This window comes from Triticum aestivum, chromosome 3B (genome assembly GCF_018294505.1).
Source record: "Triticum aestivum cultivar Chinese Spring chromosome 3B, IWGSC CS RefSeq v2.1, whole genome shotgun sequence".
Lineage (NCBI taxonomy): Eukaryota > Viridiplantae > Streptophyta > Magnoliopsida > Poales > Poaceae > Triticum > Triticum aestivum.
The window spans coordinates 303598901-303623864 of record NC_057801.1 but is presented as its reverse complement, the minus strand read 5'-3'; the positions used below and the strand labels follow the sequence as shown (position 1 = coordinate 303623864).

Sequence of the window (24964 nt, the reverse complement as noted above, 5' to 3'; positions counted from 1 at the left end):
CGTCCGCCCTCGCCGTCGCGCCTCGTCGGTGTTGACAGTGTTGATGTAATCGGTGTTGGGGTAGCATGGATCCTTCTTGGCTTGGACTTCTTGATGATGTAGCGGCTTCGTTGGGGTACGCAAGGGGTTGCCTCGCGGGAGTATTCTTTTGTGGATACTGTCGTCAGTGTAAAACCAATGCACACTTGCATCGGCATGGCCGGTGTGGTTGGCGTCTCATCTCGACTAGACGTCGAGGTTATGATAGTCTGCGGAGACAAAGACTCCAACTCACAAGGCCGTGAGAGGTAACGCCTTAGAGGGGTGTGGTGGATGCCTCGTCTTGGCTAGACGCCGTATTCGGTGGTCTGCCAAAACAGAGATCATGCCGCGGGGCCAAAGAAAAGTGGCATCATGTAGAGGCATGGTTGATGCCTCGTCTCAGCTAGACGACGTACTCGGTGGTCTGCTAAGACAAGGACCACGCCGCATGTACGACGATGAGACATGTATGCAACAAAGGGTGCACCTCGTCTTGGCTGGACGCCGTATTCGGTGGTCCACCAAGACAAAGGCGAACATCGCGGGGCCGAAGAAGGATGACATGGAGGTGCGTGATTGATGCCCTGTCCCAGCTAGACGTCGTATTCGGTGGTCTGCTAAGACAAGGAGCACGCCGCCTGTATGACAATGAGACCTGTGCAACAAAGCGTGCGCCTCGTCTCGGCTGGACGCCGTATTCGGTGGTCCACCACGACAAGGGTGAAACATTGTGGTGTTGAAGAAGGATGGCTTCATGGAGGGGCGTGGTTGATGCCTCGTCTGAGCTAGACGCCGTATTCGGTGGTCTGCTAAGACAAGGAGCACACCGCATGTACGCCGAGGCCTAAAAGCCATGAAGAGTGCACCTCATCTTGGTCAGACACCATATTCGGTGGTCCGCCAAGACAAGGGCGCTGCCTCACAAGACCAAGGAAGGTGACTTTGTAGAAGGGCGTGGTTGGGCTCCGTCATTGGCGAGCTCCATCCGCACCCGATCACGACGTGCAAAGATGAAGGGCTCGGTGTGGACAAACTCCAGCGGTGTTGGTGTAATCTCCTTGTTCGATGAAGTCCTCTCCGGTGCCGGCGGCGGAATTGAATGAGCGTTGTCTTCGGCGACGACCACGTACCCTCCGTGTAGTGCATGCATGCTGGATGTAAGGAGGAGACAAAAAAATTATACATTAGTCTCACCTTCTGGAAACATGACCATTGCGTTCATCGCCACCGAGGTTCTTTGCACGGATGAGGGTACGCCGAGTCGCCGATCTCCTGTCAACGTGCGTCGGCTGCGTGCGTTTTGCCTCTTCATGGATGTGGTGTTGCGTGGACTTGCTTGATGGATGGATGCGTGATGAGTTTGCTGGGTGCGTGTGTGAGTGGCGTGAGATTTCTCTCCTGGGATTGCTGCATCTCCTCCCCTCAATGTTGAGAATTTGCCTCTATATATAGGCGTCCGGCCGGTGCAGAAGAAAGGAAACGTGACAAGGAACGAATCGGATTTCTTGGACTGTACTCTTGCTTCGTTCAGCAAGTCATCTTTCCTTTTGTATTTGTTTCCAAATTTTGGTGACTCCCCGATTATGTATTGCTCCTTCGTGAGCTAAGTAAATCCTAATGCTGCTTCTACACCTTCCTTCTGCTAGCATCTTTCCATTTGAGCCTGCAAAAAGAAAGGAACCCATCTTGCGTACATGGCTGCCACGTATAATCTACCGAAAATACATGCATGTATGCTACTTTACGTGTGCATGCAAAAAGGTAACCAAAGACCGGCTAGTAGTACAGGTATATGCTTGGTTTGAGTACTACGGGTATTCAGAAATGTACACGGGCTTGTCGGCCGGCCGAGATACCCGAATACGTACATATAGCATATAAATACCAAGTGCAAGGCAAGCTTGTCACGTACATGCAAAACCCTTTTTTTATTTTTGAACAAGCATGCAAAAGCTACGTACATATGATTATAAGACCAAACTCAAGTACATTACCTGCGCATTACCTGTGCCGAGCTCGAAGTTGAGATTCATACGGTGAAGCACACCGGACAGCTCCATACAAGGCAAGTTCACTTCAACTCTTCATACAAGGAAGCAAAGTCCTCAACATAGTCCAAAGCTCCCGATCAATGTAATCCCTTGCCGCATCCGACCAGGGTTCTTGCATAGGTCTTGCCATGTATGCATCATCTATGCTGCTATAAAGATGAGACCCTGGGTAGCGTCCAAAAGCACACAAGTTTCATCATCGCCTACAACACATCCGATCAAAAGAGAAAAAGGTACAACTTCGTTATCTCTTTTCTGAAGCTAATGTGTCGCCTGGCTTTGCATGCTCTGTGTGCATGTCCAGTAGATAAACTTGCATCTTTTGTCTCCTGCTAACTTTATATTTGTTGTTTCAACCATATCATCAGGACACCATGGGATGGGGCGACAAGTTAAATAAGTACGGATCAAGAGATGTTGAAGGCTCGACGAGCGGCAGCACGAACGGCAAAGGTGGCTCAACTCCTCCACCACCTCCAAGCAAGTCGGGAAACCACTCCAAGGGCGTGGAGTACACAAACCGGTCACCGCGGTTGCCTAGCGCCCCGCTGCTTGTACTGAAGCCGCATAGCACAGCGCCACGGACTACGCGTAGCTACCCGAACTGCAACTCAAAGAATTCTGACGAGACATCCATCTCTCTTGATGCTGACGCTCCACCACTAGGGAACCTCGAGGTAAAGAAAATAATAAAGAAATAGAGCTTGATTGAATGCATTATTTTCTTACTTCTACGTATATGATGTATGCATGCAGGACAAACTTGACGACGTGTTGCCATTCATGCCTATGGGCCGCGGTATGGAGCAACTCTTAGACGAGGTGATGGAAAACATGGACCAAGATGAGCCGGCCTCAAAATCCACACCTTCGGCCAAGTCTAGTTCGGTGGCGAAGCACACGCCCCAGGCGGCGAGTGATCCAGCTGCGAATTCTTCAAGTGTGGCAGGGAGCGATCTCGTCGTGAAACCCGCCTCCCTGGCGACAAAGCCCGCTTCTTTAACCACATCAACAAGCACCCCCAAAGTGGACAAAAAGCGGTAATCGGGTGCTATCAGTGACAAGGATGTTGGGATAACTGCAAAGAAACCAAGGCCGTCTGCTTGAGGTACATGTATAGTACCCTCGCCACCTTTGCATGAATTTTTTTTTGATGCTTTCTTGACTCTTTCTCTTTTTGTCGCCTTTCTAGATGTTTCCAGCAAATCAACTAATCTAGAAGGCTTTTATTCCCATGAGGCAAAAGAGCTCCGTGTATTAATTGAGCAACGCCAAAATATCCTTGCTAGAGAAAACACTTTGCTCGAGAAGCTCAAAGTCCCTCCGACTAATAACATCTCAATGCCAAGCCTTGTTCTCCCACCCGGAATAGCAGCAAAGTATATCTCAATAGGACTCAAGGATATACAAGAGGCGCCAAGGGAGCAGCCGATCAATGAGGAGCTAACCATAACTAAAATCGAGTCTGTGATAAGTATGTGGAAGATTCCGTATGCCAACGAGGTCCCGCCAGACCTTGAGATTCTGATTCGACACCTTGAAGCAGTGGTGGCTCGTCTGGGAGGAAAAGGTGGTCTTGCCACTTCCCACACATCGGCACCCGCGCCGGTGCAAGTGTCATCTCTGTTGGAGAAACTCTATGCAGCTCATGCGGGGATCACTCAAGGACTTTGCCGCCTCGAGAAGGAAGGGCCGCGCCTAGAGGGGCGCCTTGCCGACCTCGCCTCCATCTGCAACAGACAAAAGAAGTTGGCCGAAGAACATCAGATGCTTGCCAGCAAAAATCAGCAGCTTGCTAAGGAGTACAAGGCCCTCTGTGAGAAGGAAACGGAGATGACGGCACTGGCTGAAAAGCGCACGTGCGTCCTAGCTGACATGATGACTTCTAGCTCCCGCCATCTTGAAGCTCATGAGGATGCAGTCCGGAGTTCGTCACAGGTGGCCGAGCCATACACAAGACATCGTGCGGAGGCGGTTGCCTTCCTGGCTGCCGGCGGAACACTTCCGGAGATCGTGACAATCCTATCATATAAAGCTCCTGAGTGAGGGAGCGGGCTAGAGATCATGGACTGCTCTGCAAAAGCTGCACTTAAAAATAGGTTCCATCTTAGTTAAATATAATTTGTCTTAGCCCATCCAGAAAAAAGTTTCATTAGTCCCAGTGAACATTTGTATCATCGATCAATAAAATGATAGCTTTTGTGATATATCTCCTTTTTTTACTTTTACTCGCCAGGTCTTTGCTTCATACTGGCCATGGAGCTGCGTTGTATCAGCTTCCCACAACGATGAGGCTAGCTAACCACAACCTCCCTGGTATATCTGCTGCAATCCTTCGGGCTTGGTCTTTGTTGGACTCCACCAATGCTTGATGTAACAGCTTCAACTTGTGTTGCACCAGCCGCGACACCTTCAAGTGCACATCTAGACCTCAAAAATATATCGATCAATCCATCATATGTGTGGGTGTTCATATTCTTATTTGTAAGTCCATCGTCGTGGCCTCCACGTATAACCGAGGCATATATTTCCGATGTACATATTACCGCCCTCATGCATGCATGTATGTACGTAGGCAAAATTGCCATGCATCGCGTACAAGATCAATCAAGAGATTAACTAGTTTGTGCATGCACTAGTCCACCATGTGTGTACATATACTCTTCCCTGTGTGACATGCACTCCCGAAAATTCCTTTTTGTTCAGATAATAATAATAATAATAATTAAGGGATTAGTCATGTAAGAGAGAGAGGAAAAAGAGTTGGTCCGTATCTTTTTAGTACTTATTTAACCTCTCTTCTTTAGTACAAAACTGCGTCAAACAAATGCCCCCTCACCAAATAAAGTTCGAGCGTGAAGCGATCGAACTTGAAAACATTTTTTGTAACGAATTTGTGCATCAACATGTGTGCAGCCTAGAGAGGTATTGACCCGAGGTTCGTGATATTGAGCGTCGTCCCGAAGATGATTGGTTGATAGTAATGTAAATTAGTGTAGGCATGTCCATCCACACCTGTGTTTCTCTAGGGTGCTCATTGGATCGTATAACATGCACGATGCCAACCAACGAATGAACCCTATCCTGTCATCGTTCCATGGCGAAACATCATGCCTTGTCCTGAAAACAAAAATAATTTTTTTACCAATCTTGTCGTGGCCGTCTAGCTGCTACGGTGCCAGCTGACTTGATTGGAGGGTTTCACAGATTCACGTTGGCCGCACTGGCGCGTTGCACTGCTCCCGTGATCTCTTGGTGTTGATGTAGGCGAGGCATCGGTAGACCGTCGATAGCTCTCCTTCGTTGAGTGAACCGTCACACCATCCATCGGCCTTACGAATAATCAGGGGGTTGACGTTGCCCCCACGCTTCATTGTTGTTGGAGACGAGGTTGCGGAGACGAACCAGCTCCACCTTCGTGAGCGCCGGTGCCTTCTGGCGCCCATCGTGCGTGTCGGTGTAGACCATTGGTTGTCGGGCTGTCATCGGTGTTGTCAGGGACGCATGGGTATTGTTGCACCCAGGACGTAGTTCGATGTAGTGGTTGTTGTCGGAAAGCCGTCAACGATGACAGAGAGTGCCTCTCCATGGCTGCAAAGATGTTGGAGGAGCACAACTAGGAACACCAATGAAAACAGGTGAAAAAGAGAAAGGGAAAAAATGTGGGTTTTAAAATGTTGACTTTCCCGTTATACACGAGCTATAGGCGTGATATCCGAGAAGGCTACCGAAGGACTTGTCATTGGGAACCGTCGAAAGACCTTGACGATTGCAACTCAACAACTTAAATAGCTTTGGTGTACGTGTATGAAGACATCGTGTTTCGGGATGCTTCCGAGAGGCAACAAAAATTCACACTAGCCCATCATCATACTAAGGGCCCCACAGCTCAGCATGCCCCCTGCACACGCCCCATGAGCCCAGAGACTTGGGCGTGATAAGTTCAGGGTAAATGGTTTTGGGACAACATCTTGGCGATTTTCCTTCATGAATCTTGAGGGGTGGTGAACAGCTACCTCCCGCCTTCCTTCCAGTGGGTTCCTTACTGCTTGGGAACGCTTGATTGCTCCTTGGACTGTTGGGATTTTCTTTCTTGAATTTGCTTCATGGACTTTGGAATTTCATCTTATTCCTCACGCGGATGATTGACTGGTCGCGGACTTCACGGACTTGTTTTGACATTCGGCTCGAACTTCTTGGGGACTCTTCTTCCAGGATTCTTCGGGACCCACCTTGGGAACTAGGAAGGGAACTGTTCACCTCTGTGGACTAGGAAAAACCCTCTAGCACTTTATCTGGGGCTTCTGGTGGCACACCCCAGGGTTGCCATGTGACTACACACCAAACCAACTTGTGTTGGGTCAAGCAGCCCTCCATGATCTTTTCCTATAGTCTTCCCTGGAGTGCGAGCCTCTGTGAACACGAGGCATGCCGGGAAACATGAAGAGCGCGGGGTCTCAATACTCAGAAGTGCCCAAGTAATCATCTCCGCTGCCTCTCAAAGCATACACCTGGCACGTGTCATGCGTTGTGGGTGTAGGAGCTGCTCCACCTGCGAATCAACACATTGTGCCGCCCTCCAGCGAGTCCTAGGGTAGCCAAAACTTCAATCAACAGCTTTGTGCTAGGGGAAAACCATTTTTCGTTGGACTTAGTCCGTAAAAATTGGGGACAACTAGATATATCCACGAAATGCAAAGGAGAATGCATCATGGATCCGATAGCCCACAGAAAAAGTTTCCCCAATGAAAAAGCAAAAGAGGCAAAAAATTTAAGAAAAATATTTTTTGAGGAACCTTCCGTTGATTGGGGGCATAGGTCGGACTCCTTGGGAATCGATGAGCTGATATGCTCCTCCGTCGTAGACTTGCTCGATGACGTATGGCCCTTCCCACTTTGGCTCGAACTTGCCCTTCGTCTTGTGCGTCACGACAATGGGTCGCCTGAGCACGAGAACCAAATCGCCTTTTCGGAAGACGTGTTGCTTGACGAGCTTGTCATAAGCTCTCACCATATTCTGGCGGTAAAGCTCCCTGTTCTGTAGGGCATGAAGTCGCCCCTCTTCAAGGGCGTCGAGCTCATGAAACCGTAGTTGTTCCTGTTCGTCGTGGGTGATTTCATCTTGGATAGCCACCCTCAAAGAGGGTAGCTGGACCTCCAGTGGTAGGACTGCCTCACTCCCGTACACGAGAGAAAATGGAGTCGCCTGTGTTGGGGTACGGACTATGATGCGGTATGCCCATAAGGCCTCGAAGAGATGGTCATGTCAGTCTCTCCTATTCCTTGTCACCATCTTCTTGAGTATCTTGTCGAGCGTCTTGTTGAAAGCCTCGATCGCACCGTTATCTTGAGGGTAGTAGCCGGTGGAGTAGTTCCACTTCACCTTGTACTTCTCCGTGAACCTATACATCTTTAGACTTGAAGGCCTTGCCATTGTCGAAGGTGACCTGATGAGGTATCCCAAAGCGATATATGATGTTTTGTTCTAGGAAGTTGATGATGTTGTCACTCTTCACCTCCCGTAGTAGAACAGCTTCCGCCCACTTTGAGAAGTAGTCCGTCGCGGCGAGGATGAAGCAATGCCCCCTGGAAGATGGAGGGTCAATAGGGCCGATGACGTCGATTCCCCAAGCATCGAATGGCCAAGAGGGAATGGTAGGGTGAAGAGGGACTGGCGGCTGGTGCTTGAAATCACCATGGACATGGCAATTGTGGCATGACTTCGCCACCCGAAGGCAGTCCGCCATAATTCCAAGCCAGTAGTATCCAGCTAGACGTATACTATGATACATTTTTGCTCCTCCTTGGTGCCCGCTACAGACCCCATGATGCATCTCCTGCAAGATCTTGTCGGCTTCACTTCGGTTGACGCATCAAAGTAGGACCTCCTATCCTGTGAACGCCTGTATAGGACACCTTCTTAAAAAAGATAGAAAGGGAGTCGTCCCATGCTTGAAGTAGTCGAGGAAGGGTTGCAGCCACTCGCCCTCCTCTACGGCATTCGTCATGACGGTATTGACTTTGTACTCTGTCGGGATGAGCTCCAAGACAGCCGGGAGTAGCTCCAAGACAGCCGGGAGTAGCCACCTTTCTTCCATGTTCACCTGCATTGTTTTATTATCTGGAAGCACCAATGCCGCTGCTAGTTTCGCTAAGGCATCAGCAGGCGCATTCCTACTTCGCGGGACATGATGCACTTCAACATGTTGAAAATTTTCCATTAGATTCCGGGCCGCGGCATAGTACAGCACCAGTTCAGGCTTGCGAACTTCATAGATGTCGTTGACTTGACGGATGATGAGTTGAGAGTCTCCATAAGCCCGCAAGGAACAAACCTCCATGGAGAGCGCCAAGAGGAGGCCGAAGATGAGCGCCTCGTACTCCGCTTCGTTGTTGGAGCATTCTTCCTTGAGGAGGGAGAATGAGTGATACATCACCCCTCCTTGCGGCGTTTTGAACACCAAACCTGCACCGGCTCTTCATCTTGGGGTATCATCGGGGTCGGCATCCATGTGGGAGGCACCATCAAAGTAGAGCTCCCATGACGCGTCGAGGTTGACGTTGAAAACCTCCTCATCAGGAAGGTCCGTGACAAGAGTCGAGTCGTTTGGAATTGGGTGCGCCGCGAGAAATTCCGCCAAGGCTTGACCCATGATTTCTTTTTGAGGCACAAAGGTGATGTGAAACTCCATCATGATAAGTGCCCATTTTCCAAGTCTCCCCATGGGTGCGGTCTGACTTAAAACGTACCTCACTGGGTCCGCCCTCGCGATTAGATGGACTTCATGCTTCAACGTGTAGTGCCTGAGCTTCCTCAAAGCGAAGATTAGGGCCAAGCACAACTTCTCTATAGAAGAGTAGTTTCGCTCATCCCCCACCATGGTGGGGCTTAAGTAGTAACACGCCACCTCCTTCCCCTCGTCATTGTTTTGGGCGAACAAAGAACCTATCAAAGTAGGCTGCACTGCAATGTATCGGATGAGTGGACGCCCCTTTACGGGAGCTGCCAAGACAGGCGGATTAAGGAGGTACCTTTTGATTTCATCGAATCCCCGTTGGCATCCTTTATCCCACACGAACGGTGCTCCTTTCTTCATGAGGCTTGAGAAGGGCTGGATGCGTCCGGAGAGGTTGGATATGAAGCGCCGGATGTACGCTAGCTTCCCCTGCAATGACCTCAACTCCTTGAGATCTTGAGGTGGTGGCATGCCGGGGATGGCCTTGATCTTCTTAGGCTCGATCTCTATGCCTCGGTGATGAACAACAAAATCGAGGAAGCGGCCTGACTGAATAGCAAAGGCACATTTCATCGGGTTCATCTTGAGTTGATGTTAACGCAGCCGCTCAAAGACGACCCGAAGATCCTCCTGGTGGTGCTTGCGATCCTTGGTTTTGACCACCATGTCATCAACATAGCATTCCACCGAATGATGTATCAAATCACCAAGAACGCATGTCATAGTACGCTGGTATGTTGCACCGGCATTATTCAGTCCGAATGGCATGACGGTGTAGTAGAAGTTGCCCTTCGGGGTCCTGAAAGCGGTGTCGATGGCGTCATCAGGATCCATCTTGATCTGGTTGTAGCCTGATGAACCGTCCATGAAGGAAAGTGTGCCATGGCATGTGGTGGAGTCGATGATGATTTTTGGGATTGGGAGAGGAAAGTCATCCTTTGGGCAAGCCCGATTCAGGTCGCGGAAGTCCTGGCAGATTCGTATCTGCCCATTCTTCTTCTCCACCGGGACAATATTGGCGAGCCACCGTGGATACTTCGTCTCCTTGATGAAACCTGCAGCTATTAACTTGTCGACCTCCGCGATGACATCGTCTTCGAGTTCTGGACGTAACCGTCGTGATTGTTGCTTGATGGGACAGAATCATGGGTCAATCACCAACTTGTGTGTGGCAACACGAGGGTCCAAACCTGGCATCTCCTTGTAACTCCAGGCGAAGCAGTCTCGATACTCCATCAAAAAGCTTCGATAGTCCTCTCGCTCCTCTTCCATCAGCGTGGCGCTAACAAAAGTGGGGCATGGGTCACCCTCTGTTCCAAGGTTGACTTGGACGAGGTCATCGATGGTGGGCTGCCCTCCGTCCTCTAACTCCTGTGGTGTTGATATGGAGCTAAGTTCCTCGATGTTACTTGGCTCACCGTTGGCAGAGTGTTGTTGATGAGGAATGGTGGACAAAGTGTCGGAGTCAATGCTCAATGAGATGGAAGTGGTGTGGCAGTCGACTCGTGTTCCATCACCGTGCTCCTCCTCTTCATCGGGGATGTCATAGGTGCAGCATCCCGTCGTATGGTGTATCGGATTGCCAAGGACGGATATCATGGCATGCTGGTATGTTGCACCCGCATTCTTCAACCCAAAAGGCATGCTGGTGTTGTAGAAGTCTCCTTCTGGCAACGGTCGCCCTTTGTCTTCTGGTTCTTATGGTGCTGGCGCGGAGCTGAGCTTCCCCTCATTGCTAGGGCCATCGAGGTTGATGTAGCCAAGCCCAAACTTTGGTTGAGCTTTGCCTTTCTTCTTGATGAGGTCTTCCGCTTGTCTCCACCATTCCTTGCATATTGAGGGTGGCGGAAGCATCCTGTTGTTCCGCCCAAGAGTGATCCCGGCCTTCTCCAACAAGCGAACCATCTTGGGCTCCGCCTTCATTGTCGTTAGTACCTCCTCTGGATCACTGCAAGTTTGGGGAAATTCAAATACAAAATCACATTGTTTTACCTGCAGGACCTTGTAGAAAATGGTCTGGACTCTAGATCCAAACAAATTGGGGATATCCCAAACCTCCAATGGGGACGTCACTGAGACATAGAGCGATGGGGGTTGTACACCTTGAGCTCCCCTTGCGACTTCCTCCACTTCTTTTATTCTTCTTCTATCAGCTATCGGTATGGGCGCATGTTCTTCCTTCCGAGGGTTGTGTGCCCGTAGCGTGATGGGTGGCCGTGCATCATTGCTTCGTGTTAGCATCTTGGAGCCTTCCTGGGCACCTGCAGAGCTTACAAGTGTTAAACAAATGGGCTCTCGGTGCACCAAAGCTGATGAAGAAGTGGCAGCCTCTTGAGAAATTGTTGTAGCCGACCTCGGCGTGAATGGCGTTGACGTCAGGAACCTTGCCTTCAACAATAATGGGGTCACTGGACCAGGCATAGAAGATCATGTTCCACGTGACATCAAAGTAGAGCCCCCTACCTGCAATTGGGAAGAGGGGCTATAGTCGTACCGCACAGATGAAGATGATCGTCTACGGACTTAGCTCCTGTGACTCCGAGAGGAGGAGCCCTTTGCATCGGCGGGTGAGCTCGGCATTATGGGGAGCTTCATGTCAGCTACTGGCCCAAAACTTGGTTTGGTCAAGAGACCCACCCGGGGTGTTGTGTGCCCCAACTGCTGGTCGCTATTTACAACGGGGAAGTAGTACTTCGCATCTGCATGGTGAGATTCTTGCACAGTATAAGGAGATATGTTGCCGATGATGCGCTTTTGTGTGCCGCTAGTGTCGAGGAACTTCAGGCATTGATGGAGGGTGGATGGCACAACGCGGTACTTGTGGATCCACGGTCTTCCTAGAAGGGCGGAGTAGGAGGTATTCGCCTCGATGACGAAGAACCGCACCTTGAAGCTAAAAGTTGACATCTGGATCTTCAATGTAATGGCACCTAGTGTAGGCTTCCCTTGGTTGTCGAAGCCGCTGATCATCACGTCAGTAGCCTCCAAGTCGTCCATCATAAAACCTACCCGCGTCAAACTCCGAAGAGGGAGAATGTTCATGGCAGACCCTGGGTCTATGAGGATCCTGCGAAGATGTGCAACACCAATATTACCTTCCACATACAGTGTCCAGTTGTGGTCACCATCATCTATGAGCCTGTCCTCTTCATCGAACGTGATCTCATTCACGAACAAGGGGCTGGATCAAAGACGGTGTTTCACCATGGACACCTCGTAGATTTCTGGGGCATGGAGCGCCTTGATAAGGGCCTCGTGAAGGTCGGGCACCATCATGAGCGCGTCATGCACACTCAAAAGTGCTGGAATCCGCTTGAGGTGGACGATGATGTTGTAGTCAATGTCACGTGCCTTCATCTTCTCTTGGCCTTGGTGTTGGTATTCCTCCCCCTGCAAAGGCGCCTCCTTTGGGTCGGCTGGCTTCTGCACCCTTGTCGACTTGATATTTAGTGGTTCAGGTAGGACCTCGCCCCCACGCAGGTTCAAGTTCACCTCTTCCAATGGCACTTCCTTTGTTGCCTCTTTAGCGTGGAGGACCGCCTGCTCTTCAGGAGTAAACACGTCTTCGGAAGGAGTGTCACTGTAGTCATGGATGGTGTCGGTGTCAAAACCGGCGGATCTCGGGTAGGGGGTCCCAAGCAGTGCGTCTTAGGATCAATGGTAACAGGAGGCAAGGGACATGATGTTTACCCAGGTTCGGGCCTTCTCGATGGAGGTAAAACCCTACGTCCTGCTTGATTAATATTGATGATATGGGTAGTACAAGAGTAGATCTACCATGAGATCAAGGAGGCTAAACCCTAGAAGCTAGCCATCGGTATGATTGTTGTTGTATATCTATCGACTAGCCTGGCCCCGGTTTATATAATGCACCAGAGGCCCAGGATAACAAGAGTCCTAGCCGAATACGCCGGTGGGGGAGGAGTCCTTGTCTTGATCTCCAAGTCTTGTTGATTCTTCCTTGTATGCGGCAGATGTCCGGACTGGCCCATGAGTATACGGCCATGGGGGTCCTCGGCCCAATCCAACTGATCGGGAGACGACGCGTTGAGTACCCCCTAGTCCAGGACACCGTCAGTAGCCCCCTGAACCGGTCTTCAAGTTAGGGATGCTCCTCGATTCTTCCGAACTATTCTTCATCTTCGGTTGCCGGTCTTGAAAACTGGTTCAACAAATCTTCTGATCTTCTATCTTGAGGATCGCCGAAATGCATTCGACGAGTTTATACGTCGGGTATCCGAGGAGCCCCTTTAAGTTTCCGGCCTTTATCAATGCCTTGTTATTTTTATGCCACACCTCGGGTTTGAAGTTGTTCCCGGGAGGCAGTGTCCTCTTGTGTCCGAGCTCTAACGCCGGACTGTATTCAAGGTATCTTTTGCAGCCGAGCACCAATGCCGGACTGCTCTCGAGCTCCAACGCCGAAATGTATCCGAACTCCAACGCCGGACTGTGTCCAAGCTCCAACGCCGGACTATATCCAAGATGTCATAGATCATCTTGGTCCAAAAAAGTTGAGGGAGTTTAGCCGAGCTTAATGCCGGAAATGCCCTCTAAGGAGCCAGCCACTTGCTTCCAAGCTATATGCTGAACTGCTTCCGAGGTGGTTAAGCAGCTCGGTCATGGGCTGATTTTTGTTAATATTTTTGATTGATGCAATTTATTCTCTACCGAGATACATAGCCAGTAGCCCTAGGTGAGTATCGGTCTAAAACCCGAGATGCACATGAAGGATGACATAAGACCGCTGATCCCCGTAGCCGCTGAGACTCAGGTTGATTTGTAAAATCGGTCTGAGGATCAAGTCCTAACTCGGCAGAATACTTCGGGACACAAAAAGCGGCGTGCTCAGTCCTCGAGACTTAGGTTGGGTGCGGCCGACCAACCTGAGGGTCAAAATCTCCTCAGAAACTGTATTGCACTTAAAATTTTCTGCATAGAACACGCAATGCAGTAGCCCCCGAGACACTGGTCGAGTGGCAACACCAGATCAGGGGATCAATGTGCCCCTTTAATATTTGTAAATAATAATCCCGGAGCCCAGTAGCCCCCGAGCCTTAATGCGGGCATAGGAGGCCGAATTAAGGATCGATATCCATAGTAAAATCACAAATGATGTGTAATGACTCTATGTATCCAAGTACTTTACGTCATTAATGCTCGGATCCGCATTGTACAAAACTTTGTTGACCGACCATCGGCTTCCACCTCCTCAGCCAATAGCCGAGGAGTGTTTGTCCTACTTTATAAAGCCTTTATGAGGGCTAAGATTTACAACAAACAAGGCAATCTGGCCATACGATTTTATAAATTACAAAGGTACGCGGAGAGACATGCTGTATTACTGTTTAACAGAAGAAATGTCTTCCAAAGAAAATAGTCCCGCTATCGGTTCCTTTCTTTGGGTTGTCATGCTAAGCATGATCATGAAACCTCAGCTCCAATGTAAGAGCAAAATATCGAGGATTTAGTTTGGGAGGCCAGTTAATAGCCACCAGTAGTGTTCAGCGACAGTCGAGGTCAAGCCGTAAACACTTCGGCCATTGTTATGAATGGCCCGTCATTTAACGCCGTCATCGGATCGCCGACCAGTTTACGCTTATTGTGACAGTCAGTTTTCGGCTTTCTCCACTGAGGTGCTTAACCATGTGAGCTGGAAGCACAATCGCAGTGGTTCTCCCTTTGCACACCTAGCCGAACAAAGCAGAACATAGGAGGCAAGCGCAGGAGCCGGGCAACCCAACTATTGACCGATGACACAATTCGAAACCGATGCATATATATAGCAATATCCGAGAATGTTTTTGCCGAATCTCTAAAGGTGTCCGGCGTTGCACTGTGAGACTTGTGCTGAAAACACACAAATAGTTTAAAAGTGCCATGGGCTCGAAAAGCCAAAAAACTTATTCAAAAAGTTAATGTCCGAACTAGATCAAATGTTCGGTGCCAATCCGAAAATTGGACTTTAGAAAAAAAAGGTGCTTCTGCCGTGCTTTAACATGACACATCCTATCTCAAAACTTCAAGCGGGTCAGCCTACGGCTTACTAGGCCAGTTTAGCAAACTAAACTCCTAGCGGCTTTGAGAGAGAAATTAGGCTCCCCGGCTAGTGACCGCACACTTGTGTCGAAAAAAGGAGTGATAAATAATAAAAACTTTGCAACGACTAAGAAGAAAAACACTTATCATAAAACGGCTCATATAAATTTAAGAGCCCCCAAGTGACTTGGGTAAAAGAATGATTGCATGTACCGAAGTACTTATATCATATCTATGTTCAACCGAACTTTAAACGCGTCTTAACCGACCGTCGGCTTCTCCCTCTTCGGTCAAGGACCGAAAAGTGTTATGTACTCCATCTGTCGAGAATATCGACAGTGTTTCCAATAACCAGGCAATCAGGCCATAAGGCTGTAACAGACAAAGCGCGCTCAGGGAACTTATGCTATATTACTGCGAAGAGTAAGAAGCATCTTCGAAGAAAATAGTACCCCCACCGATACCTTTCTTCGGTGCTCATTGTTATTATGAGACTTGTGCAATAGATTTTTTGTACTCATGAGTTCCGTTGTGTGCCGACCATGATTGAAATCAATAAGAGCGCTAGCTTTCGGCTTCACCCAGTCTGAGGTCCGGCTCGGTTGACCTGATCGTGACAATCACAGAGGTGCTCCCTTTACTCCCTAGCCGAACAATCAGGAATGTAGGGGTAAGCACAGGAGCTAGGAAACCCAGCTTGCAAATCGCTTAAGTCAATATGGTGCATATTGCAGCATAATACACGAACAAGGAATGAAGCCATACAAGTATAACCATATGCAAGAGGAAAAAGCTTCATGAAGGAAGCCCCCAAGTAAACGGGGTATTTGAATTTGCGCGTCACAAACAAAGTTTGGACAAGGAAATTTTTACAAGCCACTTTTTTCCAAAAAAGTATAATGCTTGACCGAGCCGAACACAAATTAAAATTTAAAACTTTGAGCATGAAGACAACTTAGCTGGTTAATGTGTTCGGTATTGATGACGCGGTCCGAGCTTGATGCGGGACAAGGTTCCATCCCCGAGCCGGTCCCGAGGTGGCGGAGCAAAGAGCTCGGCACTCTGAAGTGGTGACATAGCACGGTCAATGCAGGACGGCAGGGTGATGCCGAATTCCCCGGGATGGGATAATGAAGTGTTGACAAAGCCCCCCGTCCAGCCGAGGTGACGCCAAAGGATATAGTCCGGCTGGATCATTTTCCTATGCACAAAAAATAGTGCAAACCGGAGATAATAGTAATAATAATAAAAATAATAAAAATCGTTGCATAACAAATAATTTATGCAAAGTGAGTAATAAAAGAAATATGGCCTGGCGCTGAAGTCAATGTTGATGCAGGGCGGCAGCGTGATGCAGTAAGGGCATGGCAAGGCCTGAATTCACAGGTCGGTTCGAGTTTCGGATGCGGCGTTCGCCGGACTATGTACGGAAACTGACCGAACCACCATGCGATCGTCGTTAATGCGGCCACCATTCGATAGACCTACGTACATATGACAGACAAACTAGAGTAATAATTCATTGGGAAAAATGAACCCTAACAAGCAAAAAATACTAGGATTAATAGCACCTGGCTTATTTGTTGTAGCAATCCGAAGAAAGGTGATTCCCAAAATTGGGAATCGATCCGCACACCTATCGCCTGATGGGAGATAAAGCAACAGCATGGTGATGCTGGCAAAGGTTGGCTCGCCGAGGCAAAGCCCTCGGTCCAGCTAACATGACGGAGCTGGTCGGCCAGCGACGCCGAAGTCTCCGGAGTAGGTTGATGAAGAGATGATGAAGCCCCCGGTCCAGCGATGCAGGTTGTGACGTGGTCAATGTAGGTGTGCCCGCTCCGTGTAATCCGTGGGGCGGCGATGTTGGTGACGATTTATCCTTCGCGATGCCGAACTATTGTTCGGCTGGCCGAGATGATGATGCGAAGAAATTGAGCTCGGCTTGACAAAGCGACGTAGTGTCTAACGCAGGTCGGCCGCCGTGGAGTGATGTTGTCGGGCTGGTTTGACACCGGCGCGATGGTGAAGTTCGTATTGCAAGAATACTTTTAATACTACTGGGATGTGTTTGAGAATAAAACACAACACCCCATACGAAAACTTCCTTCAAAAAGGATGTCCGAGATCCCGTCCATAAAGAAGATGAATTCGGGTCGGATTCGTTCTCGCGCAGAAAACAGATCCAAAAAGTGACGCACTAATCGGAAGTTTCCCGGAGTTTGGACCGGTCAGATCGAGCTGAATTTTGGGCAGGTGGTAGATATGGGAATTCCGCAGCAAATCAACGGTTTGATCCTCCAAAAGACATCCGAGCTAGATGCTGGATACCACGCCCTAAACTCGTTCGGATTCTCGTCCAGATTCAACAGGGCTCCGGTATATCGGAGATTGCCGGAGATTCCTCCATCGGAACTCGACGAAATTTTTGCAGGGTTGTTGTAGACTTAATTCCGCATAATTCCACCGAAGTAATCGTTTAAGCGACACTCGAGGAGGTGGTGGCGGCGGATACAAGTTTGCTGTCCAGAAAAACAGCACGGTCGCCTGAGGGCAATGTTGACGTTGAGCCCCCGAGCTCCATGGATGACTCCTCCATGATCTTGATAGAGATCGGAGTTGGTGTTGATGAAGGCCTTCATCCGAACATGACGATCGGAGGTAGGGCGCAGTCCTCGGTCAAGCCAAGGTGACCAGTCGAGCTGGTGACGAAGAAGCCGACGTCGCAGTTGACCTGCAGTCGAGCCATTGATCCTTTCGCCGATCACACAGCGGAACTCTCAATGAAAGCACCAATGTCGGTGTCAAAACCGGCGGATCTCGGGTAGGGGGTCCCAAGCAGTGCGTCTTAGGATCAATGGTAACAGGAGGCAAGGGACACGATGTTTACCCAGGTTCGGGCCCTCTCGATGGAGGTAAAACCCTACGTCCTGCTTGATTAATATTGATGATATGGGTAGTACAAGAGTAGATCTACCATGAGATCAAGGAGGCTAAACCCTATAAGCTAGCCTATGGTATGATTGTTGTTGTATATCTATCGACTAGCCTGGCCCTGGTTTATATAATGCACCAGAGGCCTAGGATAACAAGAGTCCTAGCCGAATACGCCGGTGGGGGAGGAGTCCTTGTCTTGATCTCCAAGTCTTGTTGATTCTTCCTTGTATGCGGCAGATGTCCGGACTGGCCCATGAGTATACGGCCATGGGGGTCCTCGGCCCAATCCAACTGATCGGGAGATGACGTGTTGAGTACCCCCTAGTCCAGGACACCGTCAGATGGCATTGCAACTTTCTATGCTTGGTGATTGGGGTGAGCTGGCTCCTTCTTGAACTTGCTCCACCTCCTTTGCCGGTGCTTGCCCCCAGCCGGGTGGCAATAACTGCACCAAGGTTGGTAGCACATGCCCTGGTCGAGGAAAAGGCTCGTCTCCCTCTGGCATAGGGACAAATCTTGGCGGAGGCCGATGTTGACTTGGATCTAACCTCCTTAGAATTCTTGGGGGAGCGTGTTCTAGCGAAACCGGGTGAGGACGTCAGGGTGGGAGTCTCCTTGCGTATGGCCTTCGGCGCACCATCCTCCAAGGCTCCTCTTCGGGAATGGCTGGGGTCACCTGGGGCCGAAAGGGAGATGCATGCGTCTTGGAGAGGACGAGGTTGGATAGCTGGTCTTCAACTTGGGCCAATGGCACCCATGTTTCTTCGAGCTCCGTGGCTTCACTTGGTGGAGACGGTAACTTCATGCTCACCATGTTTACTGCATGGTAATCTGGGTTGATAGCTTCTGGTTCATGGTTGATCCTTCTCTCGTTAATGGCTCTTTGGAGCCATTCTTTGAACGCAACACAATATTCAATGACATGTCCCACATACCCGTGATATGGCAAAATAAAGGATTATCTGTCATCTTCACCTGATCAGGCCTCCGAGGCTCTGGTAAATTCAAGGCTCGATGCTCCATAACCTGGTCAAACATGTCCTTGATGAGCTCCCATCGGAAGACGTACTGCTTCTTGAGGAGCTCCTGCATCGACGGGCATTGCCTCCCTACGGCTTGTTCGCCTCTTGCACCCAAGATGGGCACATGGCCTTGCGGTGCAGACGAGAAGACCTTGGTGGTGTTTGTTTCGGCTGGTGCCTTCGCCCTGCTACCGTTGTTGATTTGTTTGGACGTTGAGGCGAAGCGCTTGGCGGGATCAAATGCGCTGGCATTCTTATAGAGCTCCATTATCTGCGGCGATTTCTCAAACTCAAGCTTCGTGCCTACTACCGCCATGCTGAAGGCACTAAAAGTTCTAGGCTCACGCCGAGAGACTTCAAGTGACCAATGTTGCTTCATCCCATGGATGCACATCTCAATGGCATCCTCGAGGTGCATCTCCCTGGCGAGACGCACATAACTATTGCGGAAGCGGACGATGTAGTCATCAATGGACTCGTCTCGTCGTTGTCGGACTTGCGCCAGCTTGACAACGGAGAAGTCCTTCTTCATGGCGATGAAGTGCTTCTTGAAAACCTCTTTCATGGCCGCCCTACTCCCAATGGACCCAACCGGTAAACGACTGTACAAATGGAAGGCGGGCCCGGTTAATGACCCTGAAAATTGGCGAAGGAGAAGTGATGGGCTGTTTGATGTGTCGCCGCATGCCACCTTGAAGTATGCCAAGTGCTCCCTCGCATCACCGGTTCCATCAAATTGACGGAACTTTGGTGGGTGCCACCCTGCGGGATACGCCATCATGTCATGCCACGCCTCGTAAGGCTTCTCCAGCTCACTCTCGGAGGTGCGAGGGGCTTGATCTACCGCCATTTTCTTCAACTTCTTGTCCAGCATATCCCTGACCATGTCATGGTAGTCCTTCAGCAGAACCGTGCGTGGTACTGTGTTGGCAGAACCAGCAGGGCTAACCGAAGGCCGAGGTTCTGTGTTGGGGTTGTGTTGAGGCACATCATTTAAGGGCACCCTAGCGGGAGGGCCCACCTGAAGTTCCTCCTCTTACGGATCGACCACTCGCTGCAGCACGCCTTGTGGAGGGACGCCTTGGTTGTTCATCATGAGCTCAATAAACTGGTCAAGCTTTGACGCCAACTGGTTAATCGTCTGGCGCTGGCTTCTGACTTCTTCTTCTCGAGACACTTCTTGTGGTGCTACTATGTTTTCAGCACTTGGGCCATGGATGCCATCAACGGGTGACTTGGCAGCAGGATCTTGATCCACAAGGTTATCACCATGATTCACCATGCAAACAGGCGCGGTGTGGAGGTCTTCATCACCGCCCTCATAATATGACAAAACCGATGAAGCTAGTTCATGGTAACGAGGGGAGTGTGGACGACTCTCCAAAGATGGCGAGGAGGACGAGTCGGAGAAACATTCATCATCATCAAGGTGGTCTTGGCGTTCTCCATCACCGGGAAACCCATCTGTCACGCCTTGACCAGCGATGGATTTTAATCTTGTATTGGCCCCTGGCCGGTTTGCAACTTGTCATCGTCCTTCAAGGTCTTGAGGAAGCCTTGATGTAATGTCGGTGTAGTGTCGCTTGTATATATCTTCATTTCGTGAAGTGCTCCCTCCACCTAATGATCCTTTCCATGTTGTCACAGGAAGACACGTGGCTCTAGATCTTGCAGCTTCTTGTGACGTTGATGAGCTTGTCTTGGCATCCCCTTCGGCACCCCTGAACCATGCACGAACATGGCCAAGGCACGGTAGGATGGTCCTATGGAAGTCCGCCTTTGGGTTTGGCACGATCTCTTCTTCAGAAGGATAGTTGAACTCCTCGGTGATGGTGGGAGGTCGCACCATTTATTACTTGACCCTTCGCTTGGCTGCACTCCAAGAGTACCGCACAAGGCAAGGTTCTTCTCAGTTGATTCCTTCGCTTTTTCAGCCTCCTGCTGGGCTTGAGCTTCTCCATCTTGGTCCATCCTTTCAGAGGGAACAAGAGGAAACTCCATGGGAAGTGTTGTGTCTTGTGGGAGGGCGGTGTTGGCTGCACCCTCGGAAGCTACTTCATTGTTGGAGGAGAACGTAAGCTTGGCTTCTTCGACGCCTTCCATCGGTGTGGCCGTCGGCGCTGGCATCTTCTGATTCTCTAGTTGGGGTGCTGGTGCAGTAGCCTTCACATGTTCATCATTCTTCTGGGGAAGGGATGAAGAAAGAACCGCCTTGCTCCCTTGCTCAGTGCTTCTCGTGGACGTCTTCCGTGGTTTCGGCGCCAACCGGCTGAGCAGGTAGCTATACCGCTCATGCCACTCCAAGTCGGGGGAAATGCGAAATTTGATCCTCTCATTTTCTTGAACGACCCCACCATCGGGTCATAAACGTACCTGAGTGTGTCGAAGGACTAAGTCCTCAAGTTCTTTATAAAGAACATGGAGGTTTCTCTGACGCCTCTCGCGCTTGTGCTGATTCTCCGTTGGAAAGATACCATCCCTTTGCACCGGTGGCGTGCGTAGGAGTGTTGGTGCAGGGTGCCTCATGGATGATGAAGTCCTGTCCGTCATCGCCTGCAGCTATGGCCGATCTCCCCGCCTAGGAGGGGACGAAGGTCGTGGTGGAAGTGTCGGTCGCAAAGGCTCCCGTGGTTGCCACTGTTGAGTGGGCCGAGGGTCCCTCTCATCGTCTTGATGTCCCCGCCTGGGAGGTGACGAAGGTCGTGGTGGAAGTGTCTGTCGTAAAGGTTCCCGTGGTTGCCACTGTTGAGTGGGCTGGGGGTCCCTCCCATCGTCTTGATGTCTTGGCCATCGGTTCCAACGTGGAGGCATGTTGGGGTATCTCCGTTGTGGGACGTGTCGAGTTGGTGAAGGTTGTTGCCAAGGCGCCAAAGTCTGGCGCTCATGTTGAGGACGATGGCTTGGGGCTTGATTCCTCATCCTTCCCGCAGCTTGAGCCGCCGATGCACTTGGCGCCATTGGATCTTGGAGCCTCCTCTGGATATTGTTCATCTGCTCTTGGAGTTGGCGAAATTCTCGCCGTAGGTCGTCGTCATGTGGCGCGGATGCTTCATGCCGAAGGGTGCAAAACCTATTGTTGTTGGGGAGAGACCTTCCGCCGACCGCCGAGTTGTGGAGACATGGTGCCCATGCACCCCTCCGAGTGTCGCCAATGTTGAGGGAGACAGTAGGGCCTGGTAGAATAGGCTCTTTGCATGAGCGTCGCTTCCAGAACTCCTTCATGATGGTGCGTCTCACCAGCTCCTTGACCTTGCATGGCTCGTATGCCCAATCATCAGGGAACAAGTCATATAGAGGGGTTAAGGTGCTTCTGTAAGTGAACACCTTCTCAGCTTGGTCCATGGCGCTGAGGGACCAATCCTCCTCCGGCACCGTGCTCTGAGCGATGCGGCAAGCTATCTGTTGGTGGAGTAATTGTACCTTGCGGTACTTCCTCCTGTAGTTGCGTAGGGGATGAGGGTTATCCGACAAACGAGCGTTGTCCATGAGCCTACGCAAGTTATGGGACATGGCCTCCAAACCCTCAAGAAGCCCTACCTCGATGCGCCGCGGAGTTGATTTCGACGGCTCCGAGTGCGTAGTCGTGGTAGGGGTGTGGAGGGACGCCGCACTAGCCCTCATGTTGGCGGCTCTGGTGCGGAGGTGTTGAGCTGCCTCCACATCTCCTTTCAAATCTGCCCTTGTCAACTCCCTGAACAGGGCGCGCGCCTCAAGCATTAGCTCGCGACGCTCCTTCTTCACCTTGGTAGCCTCCCACCTTAGTGGCTTCTTCGACTGCACGGTTTGGAACTATGCAGAATCTTGAGCTTGATGCATGTAGACCTTCTCGCCAAGCTCTATGACGACCATGGGCGGCATCGATCCAAACTGGATCATTACCGGCTCCGAGTTGCTGCCACGGGAGATTCCACCTGCATGAAAGGGATTTCGATGAGCGGAAACCCTCGCTGACACCTTGTCATGCAGCATGCTATGCAGGTTGGGAGACGGGCGAAGACGATTCAGATGACCACGGCATTGCGAAGATGGGAGGAGAACCATGTCCCACGGGGCGTGCCAATTTGTTTGAAACGAGAAAAATCTTATATGCGCTCCTTGATCGAGGGAAGATAAGGAGTGCGGATGACTCTCATACGCCGGGGAAAAGAACAAATGTGCGGGCGTGCCAGTGTACCGTAGTACACAAAGAGAAGTGGTACGGGAAACAAGTATTTCATTTATCTCTTTGGATGAACAAAACTAAAGGATGCCATAAAATAAATGCGCTTCATGGCCTACTAGCGCGGCCAGCATGACTATGGCGATGTGCGGTCTCCTGGTTCCCAGGGCCTCGAAAAGCTCCTGGTTAATTACTCCCGCGGGTTGCTCCGCGAGATACCTCCAGTCAAGCCGTGTGGTCGTCTTCGTCGTCTTCGCTTCGCGTTCTCCATGCATGATGATGATGGTGTGTGGTGGTGCAGGCAGCGGCAAAGCCCGTGTCCTCATCGGTACATGTGCCGCTCAAAGCATGGCTTTGTGCTAGCCACGTCTTCCCTCGCCGTCGCGCCTCATCGGTATTGATGGCGTTGATGTAATCGGTGTTGGGGTAGCATGGATCCTGCTTGGCTCAGACTTCTTGATGATGTAGCGGCTTCATCGGGGTATGCAAGGGGTTGCCTCGCGGGAGTATTCTTTTGTGGAGACTGTCATCAGTGTAAAACCAATGCACACTCGCATCGGCATGGCCGATGTGGTTGGCATCTCGTCTCGACTAGACGTCGAGGTTACGACAGTCTGCGGAGACAAAGACTCCGCCTCACAAGGCCGTGAGAGGTAACGCCTTAGAGGGGCATGGTGGATGCCTCGTCTTGGCTAGACGCCGTATTCGGTGGTCTGCCAAAACAAAGATCATGCCGCGGGGCCGATGAAAAGTGGAATCATGCAGAGGCACGGTTGATGCCTCGTCTCAGCTAGACGACGTACTCGGTGGTCTGCTAAGACAAGGATCACGCCACATGTACGACGATGAGACCTGTATGCAACAAAGGGTGCACCTCATCTTGGTTGGACACCGTATTCGGTGGTCCACCAAGACAAAGGCGAACATCACGGGGCCGAAGAAGAATGACATGGAGGGGCGTGATTGATGCCATGTCCCAGCTAGACGCCATATTCGGTGGTCTGCTAAGACAAGGAGCACGCCGCCTCTATGACAATGAGACCTGTGCAACAAAGGGTGCACCTCGTCTCGGTTGGACGCTGTATTCGGTGGTCCACCAAGACAAGGGTGAAACATTGTGGTGTTGAAGAAGGATGGCTTCATGGAGGGGTGTGGTTGATGCCTCGTCTCAGCTAGACGTCGTATTCGGTGGTCTGCTAAGACAAGGAGAACACCGCATGTACGTTGAGGACTATAAGCCATGAAGAGTGCACCTCGTCTTGGTCAGACGCCGTATTCGGTGGTCCGCCAAGACAAGGGCGCTGCCTCACAAGACCAAGGAAGGTGACTTTGTAGAAGGGCGTGGTTGGGCTCCGTCGTTGGCGAGCTCCGTCCGCACCCGATCACGACGTGCAAAGATGAAGGGCTCGGTGTGGACAAACTCCAGCTGTGTTGGTGTAATCTCCTTGTTCGATGAAGTCCTCTCCGGTGCCGGCGGCAGAATTGAATGAGCGTTGTCTTTGGCGATGAGCACGTACCCTCCGTGTAGTGCATGCATGCTGGATGTAAGGAGGAGATAAAAAAATTAGACATTAGTCTCACCTTCCGGAAACATGACCATTGCATTCATGGCCACCGAGGTTCTTTGCGCGGATGAGGGTACGCCGAGTCGCCGATCTCCCGTCAACGTGTGTTGGCTGCGTGCATTTTGCCTCTTGATGGATGTGGCGTTGCGTGGACTTGCTTGATGGATGGATGCGTGATGAGTTTGTTGGATGCGTGTGTGAGTGGCGTGAGATTTGTCTCCTAGGTTTGCTGCATGTCCTCCCCTCAGTGTTGAGACTTTGCCTCTATATATAAGCGTTCGGCCGGTGCAGAAGAAAGGAAACGTGACAAGGAACGAATCAGATTTGTTGGACTGTACTCTTGCTTCGTTCGGCAAGTCATCTTTCCTTTTGTATTTGTTTCCAAATTTTGGTGACTCCCCGATTGTGTATTGCTCCTTTGTGAGATAAGTAAATCATA

At 50.6% G+C, this 24964-nt stretch overlaps 1 protein-coding gene across 1 annotated transcript; it reads left to right on the top strand.

Moving 5' to 3' along the window:
- The first annotated feature begins 2727 nt into the window (after window positions 1-2727).
- Window positions 2728-4416, top strand: LOC123065366 (uncharacterized). Its single transcript, XM_044488675.1, has 2 exons — window positions 2728-3180; window positions 3265-4416. The coding sequence occupies exon 2, from the start codon at window positions 3414-3416 to the stop codon at window positions 4116-4118; it is 705 nt and encodes a 234-aa protein (XP_044344610.1). The 5' UTR covers window positions 2728-3180; window positions 3265-3413; the 3' UTR covers window positions 4119-4416.
- Window positions 4417-24964: the final 20548 nt, after the last annotated feature.

Bases quoted from the DNA above. Each gene is read 5' to 3' on its own strand.
- LOC123065366 (XM_044488675.1), top strand. From the start codon at position 3,414: ATGCCAAGCCTTGTTCTCCCACCCGGAATAGCAGCAAAGTATATCTCA.